General features: G+C 40.2%; 1 protein-coding gene across 1 annotated transcript in view; it reads left to right on the top strand.

Annotated features, from left to right (window-relative positions):
* Window positions 1-22,446, top strand: part of LOC139748759 (uncharacterized) — a 39,429-nt gene extending 16,983 nt beyond the window's left edge. Inside the window, exons 2-5 of the mRNA XM_071662187.1 lie at window positions 5,944-6,664; window positions 9,818-9,948; window positions 14,389-14,565; window positions 16,935-22,446. Of these exons, the coding sequence (XP_071518288.1) occupies window positions 5,944-6,664; window positions 9,818-9,948; window positions 14,389-14,565; window positions 16,935-17,126 (1,221 nt within the window). The 3' untranslated portion in view covers window positions 17,127-22,446. The remainder of the gene's footprint in view (window positions 1-5,943; window positions 6,665-9,817; window positions 9,949-14,388; window positions 14,566-16,934) is intronic.
* Window positions 22,447-24,583: the final 2,137 nt, after the last annotated feature.

The following is a 24,583-nucleotide window of genomic DNA, read 5'->3' as shown; positions in this document are numbered from 1 at the left end:
TTTCTTTGGGTTTTCAGAGTTGCTTATCATTTTCTATGAGTGTAAGAGGTCACATTTTCGGTAGAGTGTCGTGATACTTCCCGTTTTCTGCGCTTCTCCGGGATGTGCGCTACTGTACATAACTTTGTTCATGTCATTAAATGGTTTACATTTGCCCTTGTGATAAAGATATCTTATCTTGTGAGTGATAAAGAGAATCTCTCCTGTTTATCTGGGGGGGGGGGCACGATGGAGTGGTGTACGACCCATTGTTTACTTTACGGTGCAGTGGTGTACGACCCGTGTTTACTTTAACATGGGTCGTACCCTTGTGCTCAAAGGGTCGTACCTGGGGGGGTGGGGGGTTGTTCCCTGTGTTAAGATGCCGATGTGTGAGGGGGTTGGGGGAGGAGGTTGTATGTTGTCGTTTCCCGCATTTGCGAGGTAGTGCCAGCAACAGGTGAAGAAGAAAGAAAGAGGGGCCACCTCGTTGACCACAAACCAAGCCCTCGTTGAACCACAAGTGATCAACGAAGTGGGTTCTGAGGGAATTGCAACTCCGTAGGGAGGGAGAGGGAGGGGGGGTGCGTTGGTAACCTCCCTCCCTTCCTCTCTCGTCACTGTAGCGCATTGTGACACAGACGTTGTCGGCGTGACCCGTCTGGTTTACCCCCGCCCGCAGCCAGCCAGGCTCTTTGCCACAACAACAACAACAACAACACCCCCCCTCCCCCTCCCCCTACCCCCGGGGGGGAGACACCACCAGCTATGTCATCAATGACTTCGAAAGCCAAGCCCAGTCCCCCCCCCCCCCCCGCCCCCTTCCTTACATCGTCTGGGTCCATCTCCCAGTTCGAATCCCTCTCTCTCTCTCTCTCTCTCTCTCTCCCCCCCCCCCCGGGGGGCGTGCTGCCTGACCCTGAGGTTACATGGCTCTCTGCCAGTCTATGGCGCCAGAGGGGGGGGGGACTTGCGTCAGGGCTGGGGGGGCTGGGGGGACAGAGTGGCTCAATCTGGCACGGTGCCCAGCGTGGCGGGGGGGGAGGCGGAGCCCATTTCCCCCTGCCCACGTTTCCGTTGTGTTGGTCAACATGGCGAGTGAAGGATTGGCGATACCCCGTGACCTCCCCTGGGGGGTGTCAGGCGATACCCCGTATCCTCCCCTGGGGGGGTCAGGCGATACCCCGTGGCCTTCCCTGGGGGGGTCATGCGATACCCCGTGACCTCCCCTGGGGGGGTCAGGCGATACCCCATGACCTCCCCTGGGGGTCAAGCGATACACGGTGACCTCCCCTGGGGGGGTCAGGCGATACCCCGTGACCTCCCCTGGGGGGGTCAGGCGATACCCCGTGACCTCCCCTGGGGGGGTCAGGCGATACCCCGTGACCTCCCCTGGGGGGGTCATGCGATACCCCGTGACCTCCCCTGGGGGGGTCAGGCGATACCCCGTGACCTCCCCTGGGGGGGTCAGGCGATACCCCGTGGCCTTCCCTTGGGGTCAAGCGATACACGGTGACCTCCCCTGGGGGTCAACCTCATAGCCCTCTGACCTTTGACCCCTCTTAAAACGAACCACATGGCTGTACTCTGCAAGTACGACTCCTCCGGAAGTGGGGGGGGGGGGGGGGACACCAAGGCACGACCCTTGAACGGTGGTCAGGAGAGGCCTGATGCCCCCCCCCCCCCCAAGTGACCTGGGGCATTTAGACCCCTGGCTTGACAACACCCACCCATCACACTTAGTACGAGGCAGGGGTGTGTGTGTGTGTCCGGCAAGTGACACACACACACACACACACACACACACACACACACACACACACACACACAGTGGACCATGAGCCAAATGTGAAACACACACATATGCGGGCCTCTGTGGTGTAGTGGTTAGCACGACTGACTATGATTCAGGACACCACACCCTCCCTCCCCATGTGGATATCGAGTCTTGGGGTGTGACTGTCGGACCACATCCAACCCAGGTGTTCATCTTCCCCCTCTCAGAGGCTTAGGCTGGCATTTGTGTGTGTGTGTGTGTGTGTGTGTGTGAGTATATGGTACATGTATACAAGGTTAAGAGACGGGGCAACGCAAGTGCTAAACTCTCCTCGTAACACACACGATGCTAAGCAACAGACTATCTTGTGGTCAGGAAGAGGGCATTTTGATAAAGATAATTTGACTACAGTATTTGAAAGTAAACCCTACTTCATTATCTTCTCATAATGCTTCATTTCCCCACCATCTGAGTAGATTATGACTGAATGATGTGGTCATATTGTCAGATGAGAGATGGGATCGTGTGAGATATTATGAGTTGATCACATACATGACAGATGTATTGGTGCGTTCATGACATGATAGGGGAGAGCGAGGGGTCTGAGGTGGCTGGGAGTGTCCGATGGTAGGGGGAGGGAGGTGCTGGGGACACTCAGGTGTGTGGTGGTGGTTGGGAGAGAGGCACATCCCAGGTCTGTGATGGTGGGGGTGGAAAGATCCAGGTCTTTGGTTAGTATGAGGGAGGAAAGATCCTTTCGTGTGGTCCAGGTTTGTGGTGGAGGTATGCAGAAACTCCCAGGTCTGTGATGGGGACAAGAATCACCCAAATCTGTGGTGGGGAGAGGAAACACCCTGGTCTGTGGTGGTGGGGTGAGGGAACACCCTGGTCTGTGGTGGTGGGGAGAGGAAATACCCTGGTCTGTGGTGGTGGGGAGAGGAAATACCCTGGTCTGTGGTGGTGGGGTGAGGGAACACCCTGGTCTGTGGTGTTGGGGAGAGGAAACACCCTGGTCTGTGGTGGTGGGGTGAGGAAACACCCTGGTCTGTGGTGGTGGGGTGAGGGAACACCCTGGTCTGTGGTGGTGGGGAGAGGAAATACCCTGGTCTTTGTAGATTTAGGGAGAAGACCCCCCAGGACTTTAAGGCACAGCACTCCATCACATTGAACAGGTTCAGTTTTAGCATATTTCAAGTTGAACTATTTTTGTTTTGACATAAAAATATGATATATATATGGTGCAGTTCTGAATTAGACAATTTAGCAAGACCAGAGCAAGTACTGCATTTCAGAATTTGCTCTGCGCACCTTCTGCATCACCTTTCATCGTAGAGTGGGACATCACACTCAAATATCAAGAGATGTGGATATTGACAAAATATTGTTGGTTGTGTATTTAGCCTGAGTGAATCACTTTAGCAAAGATTAAAGAATCTGTTACCTAGTACATATTGGTAGAAATAACAGCTAAAGAAAGCTATTGTATTATATGAATTATACTCCTGAATATTGATGTATTATTTGCATTTTCTTTATCAGATGAAGGAAAGCAGTGTTTGATATTGGGTCCAATTGAAACTATTTCATTTTGAATGTCATTTTCGTAGAAGGCATCCCTTGTTTTAAGTAAGGGACTCCTATAAACATCTAGATAACTGTCTCCTTAGTGTACTGGACCTGCCTGCCTGGTTACACATCATATTGGAAGTGTAGACCTATAGCACCAGATAATGTGGGAGAACAGACCAAAAGTACAGAAACTTTGTTGCACATTGGGCTACAGGTGTAAACAGCATTCCCCCAAACTGTTAAGATGATGGCACCGATAAATCTCATTGCTATGTTATTTCAAAGAGAATTTATTCTTTATTTCAAGATTGATGATTATGCAAATTAGTCTGTTTGTTCATCTATATCTCTGATACCCATTCCCTTGAGAACTCTCTCAATGGGATGGCTGTGGCAAAAGAATCTCCGTAACTGTTGAACTCCAGTGCCACTTAGCCTTTAGTGTGTTACCCTTAACAGGCCACTACCAGAGGACAACTCTAGCCCAGTGTTTTCAGAGGCCCCTACCTAATGTTCCAACCAGCTCCTTCAACGTAATATTCCAACATACTACTACTACCTAATGCTCCCAGCTAATGTTCCTACCTAATTTTTTTTTTTTTTTGCTTTGTTGCTGTCTCCCGCGTTTGTGAGGTAGCGCAAGGAAACAGACGAAAGAAATGGCCCAACCCACCCCCATACACATGTATATACATACGTCCACACACGCAAATATACATACCTACACAGCTTTCCATGGTTTACCCCAGACACTTCACATGCCTTGATTCAATCCACTGACAGCACGTCAACCCCGGTATACCACATCGCTCCAATTCACTCTATTCCTTGCCCTCCTTTCACCCTCCTGCATGTTCAGGCCCCGATCACACAAAATCTTTTTCACTCCATCTTTCCACCTCCAATTTGGTCTCCCTCTTCTCCTCGTTCCCTCCACCTCCGACACATATATCCTCTTGGTCAATCTTTCCTCACTCATTCTCTCCATGTGCCCAAACCATTTCAAAACACCCTCTTCTGCTCTCTCAACCACGCTCTTTTTATTTCCACACATCTCTCTTACCCTTACGTTACTTACTCGATCAAACCACCTCGCACCACACATTGTCCTCAAACATCTCATTTCCAGCACAACTCTATCCATAGCCCACGCCTCGCAACCATACAACATTGTTGGAACCACTATTCCTTCAAACATACCCATTTTTGCTTTCCGAGATAATGTTCTCGACTTCCACACATTCTTCAAGGCTCCCAGAATTTTCGCCCCCTCCCCCACCCTATGATCCACTTCCGCTTCCATGGTTCCATCCGCTGCCAGATCCACTCCCAGATATCTAAAACACTTCACTTCCTCCAGTTTTTCTCCATTCAAACTCACCTCCCAATTGACTTGACCCTCAACCCTACTGTACCTAATAACCTTGCTCTTATTCACATTTACTCTTAACTTTCTTCTTTCACACACTTTACCAAACTCAGTCACCAGCTTCTCAGTCATGAATCAGCCACCAGCGCTGTATCATCAGCGAACAACAACTGACTCACTTCCCAAGCTCTCTCATCCCCAACAGACTTCATACTTGCCCCTCTTTCCAAAACTCTTGCATTCACCTCCCTAACAACCCCATCCATAAACAAATTAAACAACCATGGAGACATCACACACCCCTGCCGCAAACCTACATTCACTGAGAACCAATCACTTTCCTCTCTTCCTACACGTACACATGCCTTACATCCTCGATAAAAACTTTTCACTGCTTCTAACAACTTGCCTCCCACACCATATATTCTTAATACCTTCCACAGAGCATCTCTATCAACTCTATCATATGCCTTCTCCAGATCCATAAATGCTACATACAAATCCATTTGCTTTTCTAAGTATTTCTCACATACATTCTCAAAGCAAACACCTGATCCACACATCCTCTACCACTTCTGAAACCACACTGCTCTTCCCCAATCTGATGCTCTGTACATGCCTTCACCCTCTCAATCAATATCCTCCCATATAATTTACCAGGAATACTCATCAAACTTATACCTCTGTAATTTGAGCACTCACTCTTATCCCCTTTGCCTTTGTACAATGGCACTATGCACGCATTCCGCCAGTCCTCAGGCACCTCACCATGAGTCATACATACATTAAATAACCTTACCAACCAGTCCTACCTTATGTTTTTGCCTAATGCTCCTACCTATTACTTCTATCTGTTAAATGTTGTCAAATCTTATGTGTGACAAGGAGAGATTGTATGTTTGTGGACAGAATGCAGTAGTCCACATGTGGATAAGACAGAAACAAAATACAGCCACCTGAGTCAAAGGAGTGCAACTTGCCAACAATGGAAGTGCTGGCTAACTATACAGATGTCACTAATGCTCCCAACACCCAAGCTGCTAGTATCTCCCTGGTTGGTAGTTGCCTACACACTACTACCTACTTAGTCAAATTCGTTACATGAATTATTTTAGGTAATGTAAGTTATTCAGTATAATCTTTTTCTAGTAGAAGGGTTGAGTGTGGCATATTTTGATAAACAGTATTTTAGATTATTTTCTGTGTAAAAGTAAATGCTTCTTTATATCTTTTATCCATTCCTTTGCAGTACACAGCTGAGTTTGTGAAGGATAACCTCTTCCGCAACGTGATTGAAAAAATTAAGCTGCTTCGAGGTCAAGCAGTTAATATGCAAGAAAAAGCGAAAAATGGCAATAATAACGTGGCTAGGAGCAATAGCAAGAACAGCAGTGGCATTATTGTGAGTAGCAGTGAAAAAAAGATAGAAAAGAAAGGGTCAGCTATTTCAGATAAGAATACATGTGGTCGTACCAATAGAGAGAAGACTGAAGAAAAGCCTCAAAACACCTGTGCCAAGGATCCCCAAAGTGGTAGCTTTTTAGCTGGAAACAGAGAGACTGAATCATGTCAGAAAATATCAGATAGGGGGAAAGATGTTTTAGAAAATGGTTTAGTGGAAATAGGGCACATTGAAAATTCTAAATGTGAAAAAGAATCCTGTCCAGAGACTTCACAGAGAAGTAGTGGTATTGAGGATATCTCGCAGAGTGATAGTTACTGTCCCAGTGAGTCTGATGTCTCTATGAAGAAAGATGACACATATAGCTCATTAAACTTTACAAAACGTAACTCTATTACCACCAACAGTGGAACAAATAATTGCAAAGAGAAGAAAGAAGAGAGCATTCCTGATTTAGGTTATATTGACCCTTACAAGAATATCAACTATACACGCCTGCTAACTGACCAGATCATTGCTGTCGATAAGCAGGTGGTGGAACAATGCAAAAGCCGGACAGATGTTTCAGGTAAGAAAGCATAACTTGTGTTACTTCTCAATTGATTATATTTGTGCTCCAGTAAAATTGACATTAATTAGATGCAGTTGAAAGTAACAAATAACTTTTGTGTCATTACCTCCATAAAACATTACAAGATCTAGATGGCTATTTACTCCTCTAGTAACTGATATTATACAGGGTAAGTGACATGCATCACAACTGCTTAAGGGAGATAGGTGAGCATGGATGATGAAGCCACTTTTTATCTCTGTACTGTAAACAGACCTCATCACTTGACCAATTAGATATTTTTTGAAGTATCACTCCATCACTATGCACGAAACTCTCTGACTCGTGATCAATCCATCTTACTCACACTGTGACTGTCACTCAACATTAGTTTATTACTCTATCACTTATGTATCTGTCATCCAAGGGAGTGGGAATCTCTGGGTAGCTAACCCCCAAAGCAGATGTTAACGTTTCTTTAATACTGCTCAGGTAATCTTGTTTGAAAAAAATGTTACAATGACAATTGACTGGGACAGCATTCACAGATTTTGTAAGAATCGGAAAGTGTTGTAAGTCTTTGTCATTCCTCAGGAATGTGGGGATAATGTGAGTGTAGGAATGCCAAAAATTTTTGTTACTGCACTCAGCATAGTCAATGTCTTTATAGCTTTAAGTCCATACTTATGGTTTCTATAAGTCTTTTACATGTGGTTTCTACCTATATACTTCACCTGTAATGTCTGCTTATACAATTTATTTGTGGTCACTAATAATGTTTGTCTTTCATTTGTGGTCTTTTTGTATAACATGTTTAGGGTCTCTACTTACGTCTTTTGTTTGTAGTTACTTATATAATGTATTCATGGTCTTACTTTTAGTTTCTACATGTAGTCTCTACTTATATACTTTATCTGTGGCTTCTACTTGTATCCTTTAGTTGTGGTCTCAACTTATATCTTTTACTTGTGGCATCTACATACATTTTTTATATGGGGTCTTTATTTATGTCTCTAGCTTGTGGACTCTACCTATGTGTTTTGGTGTTCATTAGGCTTGTTAATATGTTTCCTCGTCATGTTAGTGAAATGGTGGTTCAGCTTACTAACACTATAAAGGTTGATGAGTTGGATGGAGTGGAGTTGGCTTCACTGTGTAATTATTGACTAGAAGTTAAGTTGCATAAAGGATGGAATGGAAGTTAAGTCGCATAAAGGATGGAATGGAAGTTTAGTCGCATAAAGGATGAAATGGAAATTAAGTTGCATAAAGGATGAAGAGTTGGCAGCTGATGCTGATTGTATGATTGTTAGTGTCATTCCCTGTAAACAAGACTTGAATGCAAAACTGCTATACTATCTCACTTTCCTGCAGTATGCATATACTACATTTAACTTTTGCTGTGGATAGTATCTGTCCCTGTAGATTCTACCTATACACATCGATTCACTGTTGATAATGTTCATCTTAGTTTTGAGATGAAGAATAGACTTGATTAGCTGGCTTTGCATTTTAGAAGGAACTTAGCTGGCACATGTCAGTTCATGTGTTTTGTATGAGGCAGGGGGATTCCATATATCCTGAATTTTTTTTTTCATACTATTCACCATTTCTCGCGTTAGCGAGGTAGCGTTAACAACAGAGGACTGAGCCTTTGAGGGAATATCCTCACTTGGCCCCCTTCTCTGTTCCTCCTTTTGGAAAATTAAAAAAAACAAGAGGGGAGGATTTCCAGCCTTTTCCTGTTACCATTTTCGTGTCTGCTGCCCTCACTGATATTCCTACTTGTTCCCTTTTTCTTCTCATATTATTCACTTCCTGCCAAAGCATTTCCTTGTTCTCCTAGAAGTTTGCTGAAACTCTCTCACTATATTACTCTTTTAACTCCATCTCTCATTTACACTCCTTTTCATGCCTGAAACCATAATTATGGTATATTTAAATTGATAACGAGCATTCATTCTGCCAGCCCAGGCACTCCACTGTGTAATACCTTCCCATACCAACACAATAAAAGCATACAACTTTATAGTGTATTTTCTGTAATATATGACGTTGACCTTTTTTTTATTTATTTATTTATTTCTAAACAGAAGGTAATAGTTGAGAAATTACATAATTAAGGATTAAAGTTGCCAAAGCTAAGAAAATGAAGCTACATTGGGTGTTTTAACTGTGCACTGCCTCATCTGGTTTAAGCTACAGTTTAGCATTTATATGCAGACCACAATGAGTTAAGCTCAGGGGTCTTTCCACAGCTCAGGAGCATCATCAAATATGGAAAAATTGCCCTTAATGAAAGTATCATTGGAAGAAGGAAGCCCATCACATAAAAATCAAAAGTTTGTAACAGTGTGTGTGCAGTCTGTATATAATCATCAAGAAATAATAGAGAAGGATAGAACTTTGTTTAAAGGAGGATTCTCCTGCTTTAGTTGAATTTTTTTATCCCCATTTTACTTAACCAAGGCTCTATAAGATGTTTTGATAGTTCACTAGGAAGTTCAAAAGGAAGGGATAGGTCAAGTAAAAAATTAAAAAATTCTGTTAGCTGTTAAGGGTTAAAAAGTTGATTCCAAGATCATGTTTACCCTTCACATCCAATACAGTCTCGGTATTTTGTTAGAATGAAATGTTGAATTTAGCAAGTACTGCCTAGCATTACCAAGGAACTTTCTAAAGGCTACTGTAGCCATGGCTATGCTGCTTCCAGTAGCAGGAATATGTAGATTCCTATGGAATAAGAAGTTCTTTGATGTGACTGTACTCACAGTGATTCAGCTTCACCAAAGCAGCGTAACCTTGTGCAAGTGGAGTTTGGGAACACTTCCTAACATGATTAACTTTGTAAAGAAAATAGTCTTGAAATTTTGTAATTATGTGGAAAACACTGTTTACTTTGTCAGTTAAGGTTATACTGTACTATCTATACTATAGGTATGAATTTAAGAATATAATATCTATATAAATTAAGGCTATAATGTGTGCTTGTATGAATGGAAGTTAAGGATATATGGTACTTTGTATATGAATATAAGTTTCAATATACTATCTATTTGAATGATTAGTGAAGCTATAGACCTTTTGAACATTTCATATTAATGGGAATGGAGTTAAAGATGGTGGATAGGTTTATTGCTTTGTACTTAATGGCCTACTTATACTCTTAAGGTACGACAGCTGTGATTGCAGTCTTAGATGGAGAACTGTTGATCATTGGCAATGTGGGAGATTCTCGAGCCGTCATGGGTGACCTTAAGGGATCAACTATTCCTCTCTCATTTGATCATAAACCAAATCAGGTAAGCAGTAGAAATGTTACTTACACAGACTCTCTGTTAGTTCCTGAAAAAACTTTTGCTTTGGGATAAACAAACCGAAGAGACATTTATGCATGAATGCATACTCTATGTCTTCTCATTCTCTCAGGAGTGCTACATGCAAGTATTGCTTGATGATAATGTCTTGTTTTATGAGAGAAATTTAGTAATTGATGGTGGTTATTGCACCGAAAACAAAAAGACTAAAACAAGACGTGTGTATTGGAGGATAAACACCTCCAAGAATAAGTAATGACACCTCATAAAGAAATGCTTAGAACATTTAGAGTAACACACAGTAAATTGTAGAAGTTAGTATATCTGAATGTAAACAACATATCAAAGTGAATGCTGCTAAGTTTTTTATAATTGTTCACCACATCCTGCCATAGCGATGTAACACCAGGAACAGTGACCTCAATTGCTCATATTCACTCTCAAGCAGTCATGTTCAGTGTCTCCAAACCAGATCCTACCATCCAAAGTCAAGATCCACAGAACTTTTCATGGTTGCCACTGACTGGTTCATATAACCAGTCCGCTGACAGCCCTGTATACCACAGTTCCAATTTGTTCTGTTCAGTGCATGCCTTTCCCCAACCTGAATGTTCAGGTCCCTAGAACTCAAAGCCTTTCATTCTGTCCTTCAGTCTCCTCAGTCCTCCCCCTCCTTCCCTTTGCTTTCTCTCCACTTCTAACACACATCCTCTGAAGTCAGTCTGTCTTCACTCATAATCTTCATTTATTCATATTATTTTAACACACCAAGGTCAGCTCTCTGTCATACACTGTTCACTACCGCACCTCTCTTTTACCTTGTCATTCCTAATGCAATTTACCCATCTCACACCACATGTTGTCCTTGCCTCCAACATGTCCACCTCTTCCATTCTTTTGCATGTAGGGCTTTAGACTAAAATCCATGAACCATTGTCAGGACTACAATACCTTCAAGTATACCCATCTTTTTCCAAAGTCAGTGATCAATTTCACACACTCCAGTGCACCCAGAACCTTAGCCCCCTCTCCCACCCTTATTCTCACTTTTGCCTTTATGGTTTCAACCACAAAGAATTCTTAAAGCAGTTCACTTCCTTCAGTTTGACTTTCAGACCATCTTGACTCAATCTCCCTGCTTTACCTCATTACGTTATTTTTTTACCACTCACTTTTAAGTGTCTCCTTTCAAACACACTTACAAACTCTAACCAGCTCCTGGTGTTTCTCTCAAGTCTGTGACTAGGGCCATGTCATCTGCAAACAGCAACTGAATCACCTTCTAGGCTTCCCCATCTCCAGTTTGATATAGAGATGCCCATTGCTCTAAAACTTGCATTCACCTCTGTCACCACCCTGTCCAGACATGGATTAAAACAACCAAGGTGTTATCACACCTTCATGCAGACCCTCCTTCACCTTGAATTACTCCCCCGCCTCCCTTCTTACATGCACACATGCCTTACACTCCTGGTAAAAACTCGTCACTGCATTTACCCCATATATTCATGGCAACTTTCACTAAGCCTTAGTCAAACCTGTTGTGCACTTTCTCCAGACTCGTAAATGCTTCTACAATTCAATCTCATTCTTCAAATATTTCCCATTTTCACTAGATATTTCATACAAAAGTTCTTCAAAGCAAACACCTGGTCCACACATCTTCCATATCTCTTTCGTCATACTGCTCCCTTCTGGTGAGATCTTCTATGTGTGTCTTTACCCTCTTAGTCAGCACTCTCTCATGCACTTGACCAGTTATGCTAACTGGATTATAATGCAACTATTCACCATTGTCCATACAAACACAGAATATCCAGACAAACCAGTTAGCAACACTGGTAAGACTCAATTGTAGTTACATCCAGTCCAGCTGATCTGTTATCCTTCAAAATACTCAAACTATCTCGCACCTTTTATTTGCACGTTACCACTTTCCCATCTGCTCGTTCTACTGTGGCTCCCATTTGTTCTCTTGTTCTCCTAACACTATTCACCTCCTCTTAATCAAGGCTTTCACAATCACCTCTTTTCTCTCAAAACTGTGGCATTTGTTCCAGATCTGATATTATTTATATATTATATTTTGCTTTGTCGCTGTCTCCCGCGTTTGCGAGGTAGCGCAAGGAAACAGACGAAAGAAATGGCCCAACCCACCCCCATACACAATGTATATACATACACGTCCACACACGCAAATATACATACCTATACATCTCAATGTACACATATATATACACACACAGACACATACATATATACCCATGCACACAATTCACACTGTCTGCCTTTATTCATTCCCATCGCCACCTCCCCCTCATGTGTGCGAGGTAGCACTAGGAAGAGACAACAAAGTCCCCATTCGTTCACACTCAGTCTCTAGCTGTCATGTAATAATGCCCGAAACCACAGCTCCCTTTCCACATCCAGGCCCTACACAACTTTCCATGGTTTACCCTAGACTGCTTCACATGCCCTGATTCAATCCACTGACAGCACGTCAACCCCGGTATACCACATCGATCCAATTCACTCTATTCCTTGCCCTCCTTCACCCTCCTGCATGTTCAGGCCCCGATCACACAAAATCTTTTTTCACTCCATCTTTCCACCTCCAATTTGGTCTCCCACTTCTCCTCGTTCCCTCCACCTCCGACACATATATCCTCTTGGTCAATCTTTCCTCACTCATTCTCTCCATGTGCCCAGACCATTTCAAAACACCCTCTTCTGCTCTCTCAACCACACTCTTTTTATTTCCACACATCTTATCCAGATCTGATATCCTACAAAATACTCAGTTCATCTCCTATTTACCTCTTGTTTGTGTTTTACAACTTTCCCATCTGTTCCTTTCACTGTGGCTTCCATTTGCTGTCTTGTTCCCCAAACACTGTTTGCCTCATTCTCATGAATTTGTAAATTAGCAAGGGAACAACCCCCTCCCCTTTTTTTCCACTCAGGCATTTGGAAAACCTACACTGAGGGAATATTTTGCTTAAAACGAAAAAAATAGTTTTTTGGGGGGCTGCTTTTCTATATGAGCTTTTCTGAGGTAGCATTTCCTGGAGGAGTTTTACAGAGGTCTTTGACATTTCTCAACATTTCTCTTGAACAGTACCTTGGTCCGGACACTGAGGATCAGTCATATGGGCATTTGGCTTATCCTCAGAGACCTGGAGGAGTACTGTGGTGCCACAGAATAATCTTAAAATATTATTTCTATAGTAATCTTTCCTGGAAATTAAAAAGTTTTTCATTAACCCTCTACCTCCATGCTGTTATGCTTGTAGGATAAACAAACCCAAGAGGAAAAAAGAAGTTATGAATAATGGAAAACTGTCTTTCTTTTCTGGGATAGTCACCTGAGCAAATTTTCTGTTGTTGTATCTTGCCCTGCATTCCCATTTCTTTTGAAAAACCTTCCTCTTACCTGATGGTAGTCACTGTCAGGGTGACATTCTTGTTGTTCTGAATAATGAGGTAAGACTGTGCAGCAGACAATTTGTGAGACAATGTTGTCATCCACTATGCAGTGACTGCTGATTGGAGAGCAGTATTCCTTTTGAGCAAGCTGTAAGAAGATTTTCCATAGCAGTGATGTTAGGCTACCAGTGGCACCACTGGGTGATTTTGGAAGCAAACATCAGCTGGTATTTTGAATGATGGCTGGAACCAATAAAACATTATACATAACATTTTGGAAGAGTAGCTGCATAGCGCATCATATGATGCATGGAGCAATAAAAGAGTAAATCGTATCACCGTTAATGAAGGAAAGCATGGATTTTTACCATACAGAAGTGCACAGACTATAGGATTCTGTTAAAGTAGTAAAACAAAATCAGAAGGGTAAACTAAGAAGATATACCAAGGAGTTTCTGACGGATAGAAAATTCAAAGTATCATTATCATAAATAGAACCATGTCTAATGAAGATGTTTTATCGGTTGTTCCACAAGGAACAGTATTGACTGCAGTGTTTATATTAATACAGTAATGATATGAGGCCTAGACAGAGAGGTAAAGTATTTGTAGCAAGATATTTTGTTGATGAAAACAAAGCTAATAAAGTGATATTGTGAGACAAGAGAAATAATGCAAAATGATGTAATATAGGTAGGCAGGGTAGAACTTGGTGGAATTTCATGAAAAAATTTTAAACAAGAAGTCATGCAAATTATTTTTGCACAGTAGGAATCCCCATATTTAACCTACCAATTAACAGTAGATAAAGATTCCTCTTCCCCTTGAGTAGACTAGACTGACCTCCCCATCAATAGCAGTATGACCATATAAATGGGAGTTAAAAGCATGAAGATTATACTATTGTGGAACCATAAATAACACGTTTCCCGAAGTGACACCGTACATGCTGTTGCTGGCTGTATTTTCTACCCACTATTGTGTTTCTGTTATTTACAGCTAAAGGAACGCCGCAGGATAAAGGAAGCTGGTGGCTATATCACATTTGCAGGAGTGTGGCGAGTGGCAGGAATTTTGGCCACTTCACGAGCACTAGGGGACTTCCCTCTTAAAGAGCCCCGTAAGCTGGTCACTGCAGAGCCAGATGTTCTTACATTTAGCCTTCGGGACCATAAGGTAAGCTGGAGTACACCAGTGTAATAGATTGGTAAACGAGCAGCTACTGTTTGTTATATTAGTCTAACTAAGGTAGTGCATATATTTGATTTTAGTTTCGGTACTCTTTATTTAGATTTCACTCAAGCAAAACCCGTCTGTTTCATTGGCATTTTATTGTCGAGTTTAACATTCTCTGCTGTCACCATTTATTCTGGGTCCAAATTTTTTGTCTCATCATTTGTACACTTGTCTCCAGTTCTGAAGCATTGTTTAGGGAATTGCTGTAAATTTCAAATGCCTGTCAGTTTGAAGCTATGTTAAACTTTTTACTTAATTTGTCCCCCAAATTATAATGTAACATCTGCATTTTCAAGCTTTGTAATAGATCCTTTAATGGCATCCTTGAATTAGTGTATCAATCTCGTAAAATATGGTTCAAACTTGTCACATCACAGTTTTTGTATTCTGTGAATGGTGGTGGTGGAATCTGCCTGCACAATGACTACACCTGTGAAGAGTCACCTTTGGTGAGTTGACAAAAGGAAGTACCATCTCATCAAAGAACTTCTCACTTCAGAATCCTGGAAAAGGGGTTTTGGAGTATTAGATCATAATATTCCATGAATCTTATCTTTCATACATATTTTGTGTCACTGTAAAGCATCACCATAACCTTAAATTTAGGCTTGTGGTAAAAATACAAACATTGCTTACTTATCTGACTGGCTGTTTTAGTACTATGGCAAAGATTTTTTTTCCCCTTGATGTATAAGCTGACAGAGGAAAGAGTAGATGAAGATTTTGGAAGAAAGTTGAGTGAGAAAGGAAAGAGGTGGATGGAAGAGTGGAAATTTTAATGTAAGAAGTAAGGAAGGTGAGTTATTGAGTCAAAAGGAGAAAGTGAAAGAGTATTTTGAAGAACTGATGAATAAAGAAGGTGCAACAGCAGTTGCTTCATGCGTGGTTATGGAGTATGGAAAGAAGAGAATATAAGTGCAAGGGCATATAGCAAAATGGGAGGTAAAAAGGGCAATAATGAGGCTAAAGGTAGGGAAGGCACCTGGCTGAAATGGTGAAGTATGGAGGAGAAAGTGTGATAGAGTGGATGCATTTGATACGTAATTTAGCATGGAAACAGGAGGTTTTGCAAGAGGATTGGGTGAAAGCTATTGTTGTTACTTTATTTAGTGGAGGAGATGCTAAGGATGTATGTAGCTATTATTGGGGAATAAGTCTGTTAAGTATACTAGGAAAAGTGTTAAGTATACCAGAAGTGTATACAAGAATGTTGATTGAGAGAGTGATGGAAGTGACTCAATGCAGAGTAAGTGAAGAGCAAGGTGGTTTTAGGAAAGTCAGGGGATGTGTGGATTAGATTTATGTGGGAAAAGTATAAAACAAACAGCAAGAAGTCATATGCATCTTCTATGGATGTAGAGAAAGCATATGACAGGTTGAGTGGAATGCTTTATGGGATGTGTTAAGGATATATGGGGTAGGGGGACAACTGTTGGATGGTGTGAAACCCATCTATAGTGGAGCACTTGCATGTGTAAGTGGATGGAGAGTTTAACATAACTTTCTGTATACATGTGGGTGTCAGGCAGGGCTGTGTGATGTCACAGTGGTTTATTGATATATATATATATATACGGATGAAGTGATGCGAGAGATGAAAGCAAAACTAGGGAAGGGGGATGCAGAGATGGAGTGTGGTAATGAGATATGGTAGCTATTGGCCAACCTGTCTGTGGATAATGGTTTGTGTCAGCATAGACAATTGAAACTAAATGCAAGTAAAAGTAAAGTAATGGTGTTTGAAAGGAAGTAGAGTGAAAGTAGAGATTTTGCCAAACAATATAAGGTGAAAGATGAAAGTGTACTAAACTGTTTTAGATATGGGAAGAAAGACTGGAAGAGGTGAGAAAATTCAAGTATTTAGGAGTTGTTTTGGTTAAGTTTCATGATACTGGAGGAGAGATAAGGGAGGAAGCAGTACAGGGTAGAAGAGTCACTGGGTCCCTTAACAGAATAATGAAGGATAGAGTTGTAAGTATGGAAGCAAAGAGTATCAGATATGAAAGACCTCGCTTTTCACACAATGTCATTATTCCTGATGTGACCAAATTCTTCATATCACAAATAATGACAACTTATCTCTATTTTACCTTTACTTATAGGCAGTCTTCATGATAACTTCATCTGTATTCTTACAGTAAGCTAAAATTTTTACAGCATTTTCCTTTTACTGCCATTTTCACCATAAATCCAGTCATCTGTTTACTTGCTGCTACTATTTTATGAAAACTAGCAATTTTTGACAGTTTATTAGTGCTCTGTATTATGGATTAATTTGTAGAGATTTAATAAGCTTGTCCCTTTTTCAGGCACATTTTGTAATCTTGGCCACAGATGGACTCTGGGATGTGCTGTCCAATGAGGAAGCTGTAGCATTTGTACGTGATCACATTCATGAACCCGATTTTGGGGCCAAGTCCCTAGCTCTTCATGCATACTCTCTTGGTTCTCAAGATAACATTACAGTTGCTATTCTTAATATTGATAAGTTGTCTCTGTAAAATAATGTCACACCAATTGTTTATGTTAGAGAAATATGAGAGTATCTGAGATTTTCATGGAAACTCGAGTTTGTCAGTACAAGGAATTCACCTGCATCATGGTAAATTTGAAACCATCTTTGTTTTCCAAGATCAGATTTTTTAAATCATAACCAACTTTAGTGGAGGCTGGAGTGATGACATATGTACAAACTTAAACTCAAACAAGATCACTTTTAGTTGAGTCTGCAAAATTTGGATTAAAAGCTTACAGTGTAACTGTAAGTTATATTCATACTTCACAAGGCATTATGACTGTGAGTAGTCTCTGGCCTAAAGTATTCTCGCCTAGATGTTTGCTTTGGCACAAAAGTGGGAGACAGAAAAAGAGAAATTACCCTTTTTATTGGTGTTGCAGTTATCAGTAAAAATTCTTAACAGGAGGCTACAGATGTAAAGTCATGTTGTTCCAAGGAATTTCCTTATTCTGACAGACTCTGGTAATTTCATTAGTAGTTTCTTTACATGCTGTTAAAAATTTCAGATTCAGTACTGTTAGACATGTAAAGTTGAGTTACGCTAACATTGTACATAATTTCTCCCATTTTACCACAGTAACCTCGTTGGTAGTGATGATATGAACATCGGTAATTCATTATTCAATAAGAGCTCCAACCTAAAAATATTGGTGGGGCTAAGCTGTTAACTGTGCTATTCAGGAAAATTCTCAGTAATAGTTCCACTAGTCAGAATGCATTTTTTTTTCCGTTCATAGCATCTCAGCATGGATACTAGTTTGACACCCCATTGGCAGTTACTTGTAAATAATTGATATTGAAAAGCTAGAATATATTATTATGTAAAGCAGAGCTTTAAGTTAAAGAGGCTTATCTAGAACATTAATTTTTTTTAGAGTAGTTACATTATTGGAACTTCAGTTTTGTATAATAACTACCAATAAATATAAGATGCATTTTATGTCTGAAGCAGGTATAGTACTAAAGGTCTTATGTCCGTACGTTTACTCTCAGAGAATAGAAATGTTTTGTTAGTTACCAAAGAATGTCCTCAAGCACTGTTTTGTTTGATAAATATTTTGGGTCTGTAGAAGACTGAATAAAAAAAAATCTGTCCACATAACTGTAAATGGTAGGAGTTCCGTCCTTTAGGCTTGTATACTGAGACCACAGAGAGATGCCTGATAGTCTGAAGTACTTGTACCTGTAAACCAGTTAATTTCTTTAAATATTTTGGGCAAAGGGATATACTACAGTTAGTATATTTCTTTAAGTCTACAGATGATTAATATAGTATAATGGCTCTTGTAGTGTCCCCCCAAGTCAATACCTTCATTTATCAACAGAGATTATAGCAGTTGTCGACTTCATATTGACAGTAACGTTCATGCATGCTGTGACAGTGTGAACAAGGTATATATACGAGCAGCCATAGAGCAAACATGATTCTATAGAGAACAAATGTATAGCATAGGCAACTATAATTTTGTTGTAATGTCTTAAGAAAACACAACTTTCATTTGTGAGATACTGTCTCTTTAAAAAAAAAAAAGGAGTGTTTTCATGTCAAGACATTTTGCTTCACTTTCATGAAGATATACTGATCTCCCAGTATCCCTGTATTCCCATTGTCAGCTTTCATAAGAATTCTCTGTGCAGTATTGCAGCATCTTGACAGTATATTACTTGGAGCATCATATCTGGCCTTTTGCAGTTCTGCAATTTTTAAATATGGATATACATAAAAATGTATCTCTTCTTAGAAATGCTTCATCCTTAAATAACATACATGAATCAGAAACTTATATCCAGTAATATGGTATGTTTAGTTGAATTTATATAACAGACTACATAGGCAATTGATGATAATTTCTGGATTTAATTTTATGTAGTTTGTATGTGTAAAGCTTTTTCTAGAAGACTTTGCAAGGGTCATCCTAAAGTTTTGAGACATTAAAAGAATGATATAATCATTTTTTTTTTCTCTTTCTTAGCAACAAACTGGATTTTGTGCACTTATTCAAATCAAAAGTTGTCCTGTGTCAGTAAACACTTAATGCTATTGGAAAGAGGCTGCATCTTGTTAAGGTGGGGTTAGAATTTGTTGTATTCTATAAGAATCACAACTCAGATATATAATAAAGTCATACAAGGACTAGCATTTACAGTATGTAAGAGGCACACTCTGGACTTTAATGACATGACAGCAATAGACTTATGGCTTTGGTATTAAATATAAAAAAATTCAGAAGAATGTGCCGAGAACTAAATTCTCGGGCCACGTTTGTCATTAGCCCAGTTAATGGTGAGAATGCATCTTGAACTCTAGGCTTTACCGTGATGTACATTCTCATGTAATCAATATCCCTTTTCTTCAAGTCATTAATATTTTCATGTCCTATTGTAGAGTAAGTGACAAAAGTTGTCATAATCCATAAGTACTCATTTCCATGGATGTACGCCTGTCCATAGGAGTTCTCGAGCACATACCTAGCATGTTTTTATGTCATCTGAGCTGGTAACATTGTAATGGGGGAGTAAGAATATGTGGAACACAGTACAGTGACATGGTCTGTTTAATAGATGGCTACTAATAAAACATTCATATTGTTCTTGCAAATAGGTCTAGTAGTGTGTTTTGTATAATTGGGAATGATGAGGCATGTAGAAAACACCTAAGAATATTAATGAAGATTTTGTGGTGCTGCCAAGAACTGTTGTTGTCATTAAAGCAACTTTCAATCATCATGTTAGATGACACTTTATTAGCAAGTGTCTTCTGCGGAAGTCCATGCTGGATTCTGTATATCATATAGTTAAATATAAACTCGGCAGCTGTGTTAAACAAGAACAAGCAAAATTTATGAGCGAATAGTTATGTCTTGTGGTCTCAAGACACTTGCCGTCCCCCCGACCTTTCCCTGTCTCCCAGATGTTCCCCATCCCTTGCTTCCCAAATTTCTAAGTGCATTTCAAACTGTACTAAACCATTCTCACCATCACTTACCTGAAAACTTAAATGCCACCATTCATCCCACTCCTCCCCTCCCTCCCTCCCTCCCTCCTCTCGTCTTTCATCATCTACTCCAACCTCCCTTCGCCCCCGCAAACCATGCATCATAGTTTTAATGTCAGTTTGAAGGATATTATTTTATTGTGATGCTATATTTTCCTAGTGTTAAAGTGTAGGTATTTCTGTTGACCTTAACTTAGTTCCAACAACTTCACCATCTTCTATTTATGCACTCTTTCCCCTTTTGTCACTTATTGACCATACACCTAGCCTGAAAGGGTTTAGAACTGTTGGTTGCAGTTGCTGTGTATATATTTAAATATGTGGTATAAAGAATCCTGCATGGACTTTCACAGTAGACACTTGTTAATGAAGTGTCATCTAAAATACTTGATACATGATGACTGACAGCTGCTGAACGACAACAGTGTTTTTTAGTACAATGTCTGATAATTATCAGTTATACAAAATATGCTTCCAGACACACATGCAAGAACAGTCTGACCATTTTATTAGTGGCCATCTATTTAACAGTTCATGTTGCTTCAATATGTTCCACATACCCTTGCTCCTCCTTCATAGTGTGTTACTAGCTCAGATGACATGAACATACTAGGTATGTACTCGCGAATCTCTGTGGCCAAGTGTACATGTAGCTACTTAGTCCATCAGGGCGCTTTACACCTTGAAAAAGGATACGAATAATTTTTAATGGTTTATCATAATATAACATAAGAAGTCCCCACCAGTAAAGAAATACATCTGTGAAAAATTAACATGTAATTCAGTGGCTCTGCCCTAATCACATAATGTGATTATAATTATATTCCTGGACCATCATAATACCTTATTCTGTGACTAAGAATTAATATTTTTTACATGGTTCTCAAGAATGTTCAAGAGATGCAGTTAAATAGTACAACAGTAAAGGAACTGATGATACATATGTCATTTGCCTACGTATTAAGATTTCATATTGTTGGTAGGTTTTAAAAACTGAACTGAAACTTAAGAAGAAAATGAATGTTGAAAATGTTTAAAGTTGTATGTCATGTGATTTTTTTTTTTTACAAAATTGTTTCCACTAAGCTGATGAAAAGGTTTAAGACATATGTCATACATATCTAGTTGAAATCACTTATGTGGCTTTGAATAAGAAATCATAATTGTGTCCTAAACTCCCATAAAATACATAACAATTAGAATCCACAGTATGCAATTCATGACTGCATAAAGTTTTTGAAAGTTGTAACAATCAAGATGCAGTGTATGGAGGGAAAAAAAAAAGTGCAAGAAAAAAGGACTTTGATTCTAAACAAAATAACGATGGTCATAGTGAACTATGAAAAAAAGTTTTTGACATGGTGGATAAATTAACAGTTTTCTTTAACTGATCATTTTAGGAATTTAGTGAAAGTAAACTTTCACCATGAGTACATTTTGTTTGCTACAGCTTGCTCTCCAAGGTATGCGTTCAAGACATTTTATTTCATACAACTGCCAACTGATACTAGTTACTACATAATGGCTCAGGTATTTCACACTTGCAGCAGTGGAGTGAGATGGAAAGTGTTTGTTTTAGCTAAAGTTTTGTCCTGATCTATAGCTTTATAATTCTACTCGAGATGTGATTCTTCAAGGCATATATTTAATCAGTCATGTTCATCTGTACTCACCTGTTGCTCATTAGTTTTGTTTACCAAAAACTGAGAAAAAGGTGTGAATAACTTCAGATATATTACAGCTTGTGTTTATATGTCAGAATTGAATTAGAACGTACCTGTTCGTGTGAATCTGTTGTGCTGTCTTGGCTCATTCATGTTCATTAGTGTGTTAAGCTGTTGTGGGGTATTTTACACACTGCTTCTACAGACAGGTTTGTGTTGCAACGAGAATGATTGAAGCATTGCAGTAATGATAAGCATATAAAATTAATCTGTAATGGGAACAGAAACTATGAAATAAGGTATGTAAGTCCCACTTTGATAAACAGAAAAAACATAGGCAATGTAATCTCATTATCATATAAAATGTAAAAACAATGGTACTTGCTGCTAAACATTGAGCAACTTTGTGACTCGCATTCATTCCTATACCCTCATACACTTCACACATTTGTAAGTCATTGCACACGACATTATTGCTTAGTTTGCAGTGGCTGCATTTCTCAGTGCATCATTCCTAGGTGTAGAAATTTCGTTTGATTTTCAATATTAGTTAAACATGTAGTTATGGTTATTTTAGGGACTTTGATGTCTTATTTTTTTCACATGTTTTATGGAAAGAAATTACATGTATCGAGAAAAAAGAATTTTGCATGTTTTCTTCCTTCCTAACTTAAAAACAAAAGATATACTGGTAACCATTTATGCAGTTTGATAAGGAAAGACTATATCTGATTGATTATTTTGCCACAGTTCATTTAAATAAAAGCAAGACGTACAATCCTATTTGTACTAAATTCTCACTTGCTTCCTCTCCATGAGAAGTGGCAGCTTAGCCTCAAGATTCAAAATCCTTAAATCCCATAGTTTAGACAAGGATGATTTTCCATGCACTTCCAATGCAAGGCCCTTCAAAATCATGGTGCAGCTGTTATTTCATCTTATTTACGAAGGCCCATATGGAGGATGCTGTTACTGATGCCAGAATCTAAAAGCACCTAGCATACCTATAGCTTTAAGCAAGAGAATATGTTGACCTTTAAACAATACATTTTGAATGATATTGCCACTTCCTAATCCATTGTATGAATTAACCCTTTCAGTACACACACACACGCATATATATACATATATTTATATAATTTTGTTGGGCCTGGATGTGGGAAGGGAGCTGTGGTTTCGGTGCATTATATATGACAGCTAGAGACAGAGTGTGAATGAATGTGGCCTTTGTTGTCTTTTCCTAGCGCTACCCCGCATGCATGTGGGGGAGGGGGGGTATCATTTCATGTGTGGCGGGGTGGCGATGGGAATGAATAAAGGCAGCAAGTATGAATTATGTACATGAGTATATATGTATATGTCTGTGTATGTATATATATGTATACGTTGAAATGTAAAGGTATGTATATGTGCGTGTGTGGACATGTATGTATATACATGTGTATGTGAGTGGGTTGGGCCATTCTTTCGCCTGTTTCCTTGTGCTACCTCGCTAACATGGAAGACAGCAACAAAGTATAATAAATAAATAAGAATAATTTATAATATCTAATCACTGCTTCCTGCGTCAGTGAGGTAGCGCCAGGAAACAGACGAAGATGGCCCATCCAGTCATATACACATATATCTACATAAACACCAGCATACACACATATACACATACATATAAACATATAAACATATGGGAAGTGAGTCAGTTGTTGTTCGCTGATGATACAGCGCTGGTGGCTGATTCATGTGAGAAACTGCAGAAGCTGGTGACTGAGTTTGGTAAAGTGTGTGGAAGAAGAAAGTTAAGAGTAAATGTGAATAAGAGCAAGGTTATTAGGTACAGTAGGGTTGAGGGTCAAGTCAATTGGGAGGTGAGTTTGAATGGAGAAAAACTGGAGGAAGTGAAGTGTTTTAGATATCTGGGAGTGGATCTGTCAGCGGATGGAACCATGGAAGCGGAAGTGGATCATAGGGTGGGGGAGGGGGCGAAAATTTTGGGAGCCTTGAAAAATGTGTGGAAGTCGAGAACATTATCTCGGAAAGCAAAAATGGGTATGTTTGAAGGAATAGTGGTTCCAACAATGTTGTATGGTTGCGAGGCGTGGGCTATGGATAGAGTTGTGCGCAGGAGGATGGATGTGCTGGAAATGAGATGTTTGAGGACAATGTGTGGTGTGAGGTGGTTTGATCGAGTAAGTAACGTAAGGGTAAGAGAGATGTGTGGAAATAAAAAGAGCGTGGTTGAGAGAGCAGAAGAGGGTGTTTTGAAATGGTTTGGGCACATGGAGAGAATGAGTGAGGAAAGATTGACCAAGAGGATATATGTGTCGGAGGTGGAGGGAACGAGGAGAAGAGGGAGACCAAATTGGAGGTGGAAAGATGGAGTGAAAAAGATTTTGTGTGATCGGGGCCTGAACATGCAGGAGGGTGAAAGGAGGGCAAGGAATAGAGTGAATTGGAGCGATGTGGTATACAGGGGTTGACGTGCTGTCAGTGGATTGAATCAAGGCATGAGAAGCGTCTGGGGTAAACCATGGAAAGCTGTGTAGGTATGTATATTTGCGTGTGTGGACGTGTGTATGTACGTGTGTATGGGGGTTGGGCCATTTCTTTCGTCTGTTTCCTCGCGCTACCTCGCAAACGCGGGAGACAGCGACAAAGTATAAAAAAAAAAAAAAAAATAAACATATGCATACACATACATAGACATTACATATACACACATGTACATATTCATACTTGCTTGCCTTCATCCATTCAGCGAAAGATAGTGCCAGGAATACAGACAAA

This window comes from Panulirus ornatus, chromosome 5, assembly GCF_036320965.1.
Source record: "Panulirus ornatus isolate Po-2019 chromosome 5, ASM3632096v1, whole genome shotgun sequence".
In the NCBI taxonomy this organism is placed as follows: Eukaryota; Metazoa; Arthropoda; class Malacostraca; order Decapoda; family Palinuridae; genus Panulirus; species Panulirus ornatus.
Note: the sequence above shows the minus strand (reverse complement) of the source record. Positions and strands in the feature narration are given on the sequence as shown.